General features: G+C 50.7%; 4 protein-coding genes across 4 annotated transcripts; 2 read left to right on the forward strand and 2 right to left on the reverse strand.

Moving 5' to 3' along the window:
- Positions 1–544: 544 nt before the first annotated feature.
- N7484_008547 (uncharacterized protein) lies at positions 545–1,611 on the forward strand (the record flags this gene model as incomplete). Its single annotated transcript, XM_057118934.1, has 3 exons — positions 545–1,003; positions 1,056–1,241; positions 1,291–1,611. The coding sequence occupies 3 exons, from the start codon at positions 545–547 to the stop codon at positions 1,609–1,611; spliced, it is 966 nt and encodes a 321-aa protein (XP_056968489.1).
- Positions 1,612–2,585: 974 nt separating this feature from the next.
- N7484_008548 (uncharacterized protein) lies at positions 2,586–3,766 on the reverse strand (the record flags this gene model as incomplete). The annotated part of the gene is made up of 2 exons (XM_057118935.1): positions 2,586–2,726; positions 2,765–3,766. 2 exons carry the CDS (start codon positions 3,764–3,766, stop codon positions 2,586–2,588), a joined length of 1,143 nt encoding a protein of 380 aa, XP_056968490.1.
- A 567-nt stretch (positions 3,767–4,333) lies between these two features.
- Positions 4,334–6,272, reverse strand: N7484_008549 (TCP11 family protein; the record flags this gene model as incomplete). Its single annotated transcript, XM_057118936.1, has 2 exons — positions 4,334–5,332; positions 5,385–6,272. The coding sequence occupies 2 exons, from the start codon at positions 6,270–6,272 to the stop codon at positions 4,334–4,336; spliced, it is 1,887 nt and encodes a 628-aa protein (XP_056968491.1).
- A 1,454-nt stretch (positions 6,273–7,726) lies between these two features.
- Positions 7,727–9,396, forward strand: cp9 (putative serine carboxypeptidase; the record flags this gene model as incomplete). Its single annotated transcript, XM_057118937.1, has 2 exons — positions 7,727–7,961; positions 8,024–9,396. 2 exons carry the CDS (start codon positions 7,727–7,729, stop codon positions 9,394–9,396), a joined length of 1,608 nt encoding a protein of 535 aa, XP_056968492.1.
- Between the last annotated feature and the right edge of the window lie 136 nt (positions 9,397–9,532).

The following is a 9,532-nucleotide window of genomic DNA, read 5'->3' on the forward strand; positions in this document are numbered from 1 at the left end:
CAGTGACGGGAGGCAGCAATCTCCGGTTATTTTATTAGACGAGTGAGAGATTAAAGGCCAAAGTCTAATGGTTTGATTGGTGCGGATCCACAAGTGTGTATCCTGTGGTCCACCAATCAGACGCCCGTGCCTGAGACGTGTGTGGGGCGATATAGATATCGTCGAGTACTGGATACGCCCATCTGTCATATTAGCAGTTCCAGCTCCACCTGTACATAGTACCACGTCCACGTTGGCCAACCGCTTGGCTGGGTAGAAATTGATATTTACTATGCCTAAAGTAGACCCACTCGGCTTGACCCGGTAATACCGATACTGCTCACTCCATTCATTAACCTCCGACTTCTTCTTCCTTTCCTTCTTCCTCTTCTTTAAGCTTGTAGCTCACTTTCTCTTCACACTCTCTGGTTCAGAGCTCATTCTTTCTGTCACTCTTTTTTTTACTGTGGATTGACTTCACAGCCTCACTTTCATTCATTACAAGCTTCTCTTCAATCACATTTTCAAACTTGACGACATTGACTGTCCAACTTGAACCATCACAATGTACACACTCAACACCCTTTCTCTTGCTGTGGTCGCTTCTCTGGCTGCTCTGGGCAGCGCAGAGATGCATGGCTTGCACGCCCGCCACCTGAACCACGCCCGTGGTATCAACGGCACTACTCCCTCTGGCTCGCTCCCCACTACCTACGAGACTGTTTACCCTACTCCCGCTCGCACTCCTCATTCTCCCTCTGGCAAGCCCGCCTACACCCCGTCTGGCAGCTTCTCCAATTCTCTGACCAGCTCTGTGCCTGTGCCCCTTGGCACTGGCTCCGTCGGCTCCAGCGTTGTGGTCTCCGCTTCTGCCTCCCAGTCTGGATCTGAGTCTCTTACTACTGATTTGACCACCACTGATGTCACTCTCACTTACACTCTCGGATCTGGAACCTCGACCAGCGTTGTCACCACTACCATCCAGAAGACCATCACTGATGTTCACACTGTCTCTGCCTACCCCGTTAGTTCAATCCCTCGCCCTTTACATGTTCTATCACTGACAGCCCACACAGACTCCGGCTTTCACTGCCCCCATTGAGAAGGGACACGGCCAGAAGCCCGAGGAGACTACCATTGTGCACGGAACCACGACCAAGACTTTGACCGTCGTCGAGGCTCCCACTGACACCGTCACCGCCAGCAATGGTGTCTGCAACCAAGCCACCGTGACTGTCACCGCCACCGAGACCGTGACCGTGGTATGTACCCAGCGCAATATCCAGATAAGACAAAGACTAATAATCTCAGACTCCTTCTCCCAGCTCCGCCCCTGAGAGCCAACAGCCCACCACCACTCCTGCCACCGAGATCGAGTCCGAGACCACTGCGCCCGCCCCTAGCGCCACTCTGACCACCAGCCGTCCCCCTTACGGCAACGGAACAGCCCCCTACCCTTTCACCAGCCTGACTCCCACTCCCTCCGGCTTCGCCAGCTCTATCCGTGTCCCCTCCGGCTCGCCCAGCATCAAGCCCGCCCCCAGCGGCCCTGCTTCTCCTAGCGGCCCGGTCTCTCCCTCCGGTACCCCCGGCGGCAACTTCCCCCACGGATTCCGCCGTCGCTACATCTAAGCGGTTGCGAGTTCCGAGACATGATGAGCTAGTCGATGATCGTGAGAGTTAGACTTTCGATTTGGTTACTGTTACTGTATTTTTCACTTATTCGTGCATCTGCATGCTGGGATTGTACCTATTTCATTCTTTCAGGTTAGGGGGGTCTTGGCCGCAGATCTGCCATTCATCCACGTGTGGACTTTTCTTGATTAATTTCGTCCATGGGCTTTCTTCCAATGATGTCGCTTGATCTCTTTTTGCTTCTTCAGGCTTGCGTGTATCATGACAAGTTTCAGAAATCCCGTGTCCTCTTTATATTTTTCTTCTTTTTCCCCTTCTAATGAGATATCCATTTGATACTCTCGTTCGGACTCGGATTATCTTTTTTTTGTATCGTGCAGCTGGATCTTGACTGATTTACGCGGTCAATTGTTTGATCTTCATTTTCATTGTTTCTCATTAGATGTGCGTGCTTATGCAAGGGTGCGTACAGCTTGTATAGTTTTTATAAAATTGCGATTTGCTATTACTTGAGATTACTGCTTTTGAACTTCGGGTACTAAATTGTATGACATTTACCCATTAACTCATATCGTACTTTGTACCTTATGATTATTTCTTCACGCAGAATATACTTTAGGCTGATGAGTGGACCTGTCGATCCGCCGATCTTGTGGAGACTGGAGAAACTTGAGGCTGGGGTGAGGCGGTGCTGCAGGGCAGAGTCGAGCCTTGGCCTAGTAAATACGCTTCCTGATGACACATCTTCCATGATTGAGTGTATTGCAAGTGTTGGCCTGGTTTGCATAGATGTTTGTTTGTCAAAGGCTCGATGTCTCCAAACAAGGAAGGCGCCATTTCCGAGTATCACCCCTCCCCCTCTCTTTTCGAATCCAATTCTTGTCTTCTTTACTTCCCCTCATTTTTTCTGATACGCAATCTTTACACTGGGACATCAATTCATGACAGTGTACAGCAGTATATACAAAAAGCTACTCCAAAGCCTTCATTCCCTCCCTAACAATCCGTTCCCTCATGACCTGCCACTCCAACCAAGTAACACCCTGTAGCAAACAATCCGCCAAATCATCCAACTTCCCAACATCTCCATTCTTCCTCCCCCCCTCTCTCCCCTCCACTTCCGCACATAAGCACCTGCGATCTCCCTCACACCACTATCCTCCCCAACGACAATCTTCCCATCGGAACTCCCATCCAGCGAACCCTCAACCCAACCCCCCACAATCCCAACTTTGGCTTTTTTAACTTCCCTCGCCGTAAGCCTTTTCCCATCAAAGCTCTTCATCCCGTCTACTGTTTCAATGCCAATGGCAGTGCCAGTGTTATTTCTCCCAATCTCATCCCAAAAGCCCACAACCCGCTTTGGCTCAACACCCTCAACGAAAATCCCATCTAAGCCCCGTTCTTGACGCAACGTGTGTAATATAGCATAGAGCATACCCTCAAAAACACCAACGCGCAAAGTCCATTCTTGAACGGCGCTGCTTCCGGCTGAGCGGAAGCGTTGACGTTCGATGAGAATGTGAGTTGGGTTGTGGGTTGATAAAAGGGTTGTTAGAAGTTTATAGGCAGTTGAGGCGTAGATAGCGGGGGAGTATGAATCTTTTGTGGCAGTGATAGAATCCGTTAATTCAGAATCGGACGTTGGGGCTGTGGATGTAGTTGAGAGGTCTGATAACCCATCTAAAACAGATAGACGTCTCCAAGCTTGTAACTCCGGTAAACCTGGCTCTGATTCGTTTATCCGTTCAAGCCCTTGATCTTGTCCATTTCCAGGATTGGTGCCGGCGCTAGAGCCAGAGCTGATCGAAAGAGGGCACGGAACAACCATAAAAGCAAAAGCCAGATTCCGAATTCCCATATCAATACTCAGAATCCGCCATTCTCGCGAAGATTTATCACGCGGTTGAGTCTCATGAGCAACTTGAACATTATTTCGTAATTCATCTCGGATTCGTTGTATTAAGACGCCCTTCGTCCCCGAGGATTGTATTCCCGTCGCGCGTGCAACACGCTGTAATTGCGTTGATTTAAGTGATGAGAGCCATGGCATGAACTCCGAGCTTGTGGATGTTGATGTTGATCCCAGAGGTTTTAACGCAGCCACAGGCCGGGACCGGGATCCCGCGAAGAGTGTGGCGGAGAGGCGCATTCTGTACGGAGGTCCCCTTCTGGGGATCGAGATTAAGATCAAGATCGGGTCCGTGGTTCGGAATGTGGATGGCGCTATTTTTATCTCAGTTTATTGGTTGTCTCCAGATTCGATCAATTGGAGATGGTGCGCGCCGGAATTGATGAAGTTGATGTTGATCTGCCGATCGATGCACGGACCGTTGCTGCACGCGTCGATTAGCTTATCTCACATTCTCCTTGTATTTCTACTCCGTACTTTCGAGGTAAAGCATAGTTTTGATTTATTTTGATTTGATTTTGATTGTATACAGTTCAGATTCAATGCATAGATCAAGTCGAATAGCGAAAATTGAAAACAAACCCGAAATCCATAGCCATAGCGCCTTCTATATCGCAGTAAAATGATAAATCAGTAACAAGCCCCCCCATATTTGTCCAGCGCCGATGTAATGCCACGGTGCCACGAGGAGAACGCCAATGAATCCAATGCAGGCGCTGAAGAGCAATGAAAAATAAAAAGTAAAACATAAAAAAACAATAGGGAAAATGAGCCAACTCCAGATTCAGCAATGTAATCAGACTGTAATTAGACGAATGCCGCCGGACCAGGATCCAGATCAGCAATCTCATCCCGGAGATAAAGCAGCGGAGCCCAAACACGCCAATGCAAAACACCTATGTGGGCAAGCCGCATTCCAATCCGCTCAATATCATACTCCGACGGCGTAGGAGTCTGCGCCAAACCCGTCGAACTAGCAGGATTCGTTGCAGCCGAAGACGCAGGGACAAGCGGCGCAGCAGGCGCAACAGCACGCTGCGACTCACAAATCGCCAACGGCGAAAGCGGCAAATACTTCTTCGTCGAAACGATTGTCGCAGACAAGATCTTTTCCCGGGTGGTATTTTGGAAATGGCGGAAGAGATCCGACTCGTTGGTCAAGTGCCACTCGAGCGCTGCCTCGATCGGCGTGATGACTTCGTCTTCGACGTCGTCCATGCCGCAGGCTAAGCAGGCGAACCGGGCGATTTCAAGCGCGATACTGCGCATATTTTGGTACCAGTGTGCGCCGCCCCGGAGGTCGGGGTCGTCATCTATTGCGCTGGGTATGTGGCCGTTTGGATCGAGGCCATCTTCCATGAGAGATAAGATGCGGGAGCGGAATGTGAGCAATATTTCTTCGCGGCCGCGGAGGTAGCGGTTTTTGGAGTGGACCCAGGATTCGAAGATGTACCAGGCTATTTCGAGGTTGATGAGATTTTGAATTGTGGCACGGAGTTGCCAGAGTCTGTCGGAGTCGAAGAGGAAGGTTTCGGGGAAGTCGGGTGGGGGTGTGAATTGGAGGAGTTGATCGGCTATTCCGCGTAAGAGGGCTTCGAGGGGCTTGAGACCGTCGTCGGATTGGATTGGGCTCTTGAGGGCGTCTTCTTGCTGGGCGCGGTTTCGGACGTCTAGGTACCAGAGACGGGCGGGTTCGACTTGAAAATTCCCGCGACTGATTTTACCCTCGAAGTATTCTTGTAGAAAAGGGACTGTGTCTTCGATGAGTAGCACGCGGAAGGTACGTATTTGGTGGTTCGCAACGTCCTATCGGGCTTGGTTAGCGATGCTTAAATTGTGGAGCCGGTGGAGTCCGTACCAATTTCATGGCCTCCAAGATCGCAAAGAGGGTCGTCAAGCCATTGACAATTTCCTTTGGGTCTTGCGACTGGGACCCTTGAGTGATCTGTTCAGCCATCCGATCCGCCCACTCATCCCGCATCGGTGCACAATGCGTCTTGAGCAAGGCCGCCATCCACGTCGCTAGCGCAACCATATCGAGGACACCCTTGCGGATCTGCTGCATCAGCAAGGGCACCTCCAAGTTCTGCATGACGCTGGGGTGATCTCGCTCCGGAACAAGGGTCTTGATTACTTCCTGCAGGGTCTCGAACATGGAGGGCAGCCGGGGCTCAAAGGTGCGTTGTGAGCTCCCTCGACTCGGCTCCTCGTCGGGGTGCGCGGCGTGGTACGCATAGATCGCAATCTCCGTCGCCATGGAGTCCCAGTACGCGGTCGCATCTTTTCGTTTTCGCTTTCCCTTCTCACCATCTAGGTCAGGCTTGAAATGTAGGTCGCGATCGAAGTTGGCATCCATACGAAGATTGATGTTGCTGATGATGCATGGCAGATCGAGTTCACTCAACGTTTTCTTGGTCACGGGTGGCTGTCGTCGAGCTTTGCATAATAATCGCTGATCCCGAGAACTTAATCCCAAGGCTTTAGGAATGACGATGGCCTCTGGAGACGGCGATGGCTCCCGGCGTGGCGTTGCGGGCGCTAGCGCAGATTGCTGACGAGTTCCGGGAGGATATGTGAAGGGCGACTGTCGACGAAGCGGGTGGTTGGAAGAATTATCATGGCCGTGAGAATCGCGCCCCTCGTTCTTGTGATACTCTTTGGAGCGGCCACCTCCACCATAGGCGTCCAACGGGCCGTCGGCACCCTCCTCTTGGGTCCGGGCCTCCTTAGTCCCCTGAAGATCCATAGAGAAGGGGAAAAAAAAAGAACAAAAGGACAAAAAGGGACGATCTCCCTAAGCTTCAGTTAGATAAGACAAATTATTATTTTTTTTTTTTTGAGTTAAGGTGGCGAACATCGCCCTGCGCCATCACCCCCCAACTTGCGAAGCAAAGTCGGTCTCAACTCGAACGCCCCTTATGCAACTCTTTTCGAACTTACCTTTTCTTTCGCCTTGTTTGCCTCAGGCAGGCAGCCAATCCGCGTTGCCGACAAAGTGATGCAAGTGAGCTGTCAATCGCGGTGGAGCCACCGAGGAAGCTTGGATCTGCGGGCGATCGGCCCTCGTGGTCCAGACTCCTATAGTTGGATGAAGAGATTTCAAGAAGAGAATTTTGCTGGATCTCTTCAGGTGAATATGTGGAATCACAATGTGGAACAAGTTCGGCCAACTCAAGACATCCGGGAGCTAGTTCTGCAATACCAGATTCCCGCGGCAAGATAGATCACGATAGTCACGTTAAGAAAGCAAAAAGACCAAAAGAAAAAGAGCAAAGATTGGGAAAGCGACCGGGTTGGCACTGATATAGTCGAACACAGAACGTTTTCAAGAAAACCAATGACGGATTCGGGTGGACGCAACCATCACATTCCACTGCTGCTACCCGGACCCAGAACCTCGATCATGCCCCTATTCTGCACCACTGAACATCACATCCAAGGAACCAAGGAAATAAAAAAGAAAACCCTATCGAAAGGGGAGTAGGGTTTCAAGGGGTTTTCCGAAGCCCGGATCATCCCAACGCCTCACTTTGGGGACGCATGGGCCACGTGAGGTCCCCCGAATGAATTGGTCGGGGGGCCACTCTGGTAAGTTGACCAGCGTGGTCGAATTGGCAATCCATTCGGGTACAGATCAATCGATCCATCAGGTCTGCTTGACTTGATCTGTCGTACGTTGAGATGCAGATTACGGTGGATTAGTCAGATCCTGGCGGTTGCGTTCGGTGATGTGGTGCCTTATACCTCGGGCATCCACTGTCGAGCTCACTATTCCGGAAACGATCGACACGAACCCTCACTCTACGGAGTATGGACTGCAACTTCGCAGAATCCCCCAAATGGAGACAGAATCATGCAATTTATATGGCCGAATGAGGTCACTAAGGCTCAGTTAATTCAATTCATCGGTTTCAACCTGAAACTCGCCATTTGGAATAAAGGTTCTTCCCAATCGGGGGTTCTATAGAACTAACTGCCCTGGTCTCTATTGACCTACAGATCGGGATCTTCAAAGAAGCCCACACTTCCAACCTTCTATAAACCCTTCACCATGGGGACAATTCAATGCAATTTCAAACTTCTATATATTCCTTCTGAAAATTATATATCTCAAATCTTGACTCTTCAAAAATTCAGTCCATTGCAGATCGAGATCATCGTAAATCGCGGTCAAGCCGTACAACACAGACGGGCTCCACCATGAATCTCGCCGCCTTCTACTACCTTTTCCAAGTACTGTGGGCAATTCCCACCCTCGTCCGATCTCATACTGCATCGTATTCTGTCTCTCCATTCCAAGTTTCCACCCTCCCTGATAGCCCCGCCCTACCAACCAGCTGGGCCGGCCGACTACCGGTTCCGGGAAGACAGGGCAACGAGATCTTCTTCTGGCTATTCGAAACAGAACAACCTGCATACGACGAGAACCTAATTAGTTTGCTTGATCCGATCTAGTTCTATACCAAAAATGCAACACTAATACTGATGATCTCATAGTCTGGCTGAATGGTGGTCCTGGCTGCTCCTCGCTCATAGGCCTCACGACGGGGAACGGACCCATTGCTTTTGCCGGAAACTCTACTCGCCTCGTTTCGAATCCATACTCGTGGACAAAGCTCGGTCATGTCCTATACGTGGATCAACCCGTCGGCACGGGCTTCTCGCTCGCCAGTTCTCTCGTGAGGACCAATGAACAGGCGACAGCGGATCTGGCACTATGGCTGCAGGCGCTCTTCAAGCAATTCCCTCATCTTCAGTCAAAAAAGGTGCATCTGATGGGCGAGTCATATGCAGGGATCTTCGTGCCCTACCTCGCATCCGCCTTGATGGAAGGCAACCATTCATTTCCAATCAATCTCCGCTCTATGTCGCTGGGTGACGGATCATGGGGTAACGCCGCAGCAATGTCCTCCGTCGCAATGGGCACATACATGCACTCCCATGCATCTCGCCTCGATTTACCAAAGAAGATCTTGAATGTATTTGCACTGGCAGATGAATTTTGCGGCTTCGACTCCGCCCTGGAAGCGGCCCACACATACCCTCCTGTCGGCAAGATCCAAATTCCAGGAAATCCCGAGTATGTCAACTATCGTCGACGACTCCGCCGCCGTGGCGATACAAACCTCGGTATCCTGGATGGATCATGCGACACTAATGTATCCACAGTACCAGAGATCTTGAATGCTATCCTGAATTCCTCCTGCTATGGGCCCTGCGCTACGTTCTCAACGGCTGAGAACTACATGTATGCCCGCTCAGCTGAGGGCTCAGGTCCAGCATGCTTCAGCATGTATGACCTCTCTCACAACTGCAACACCGTCGACCCAATCCCGCTGCTCGAAAAGTACTTCAGTCGCACAGACGTGCAAGCAGATCTACATATCCCGGATAGTGGTACATACACCGCGTGCAACAATACCATCCTTTCAACGCTTACGGGGACCGAATTCGTCGAGCCGCCCGAGTACGCTATCCTGCCTTCACTTGTTACATTGTACAATGTCTCATTGCATATTTACAATGGCGAGATGGATATGCTGATCAATCATGATGGAACCGAGTTATCGATTCAAAACATGACTTGGCGCGGTGAGCAGGGGTTCCAGAGCAGACCGACTCAACGGTTCTATGTTAATGATGCGGCGCCTACGGCTCGATCAAAACAAAAGATGGCGGGGACTTGGGCTTCGGAGAGAGGCGTTTCATATCACCTTTTCCGGGGGCTGGCCATAGTGTTTTTGCGACGAAGCGGAAGGAAATGTTCGCTTTTGTACGTGATGTTGTCGTTGGCGGGGGAGCAGATTGATTCTCTCGGGTTACTTGATCCGGTGGTTTGTTTATCGGACCATACTTGCGCAAAGGGTTGAGGGTCGGGTTTCGGTATCAATATCGATTGAACATGAATTATTAGTCAGGGTTGCAAATTGATGTTGTGCTTGCATATCAGGGTATCGGACGACGTCGACAGATGATACATCAAGTAGGGGATTCCAGATATCCTGA

This window comes from Penicillium longicatenatum (genome assembly GCF_028827895.1).
Source record: "Penicillium longicatenatum strain IBT 33135 chromosome Unknown contig_6_segment0_segment0, whole genome shotgun sequence".
Classification (NCBI taxonomy): Eukaryota; Fungi; Ascomycota; class Eurotiomycetes; order Eurotiales; family Aspergillaceae; genus Penicillium; species Penicillium longicatenatum.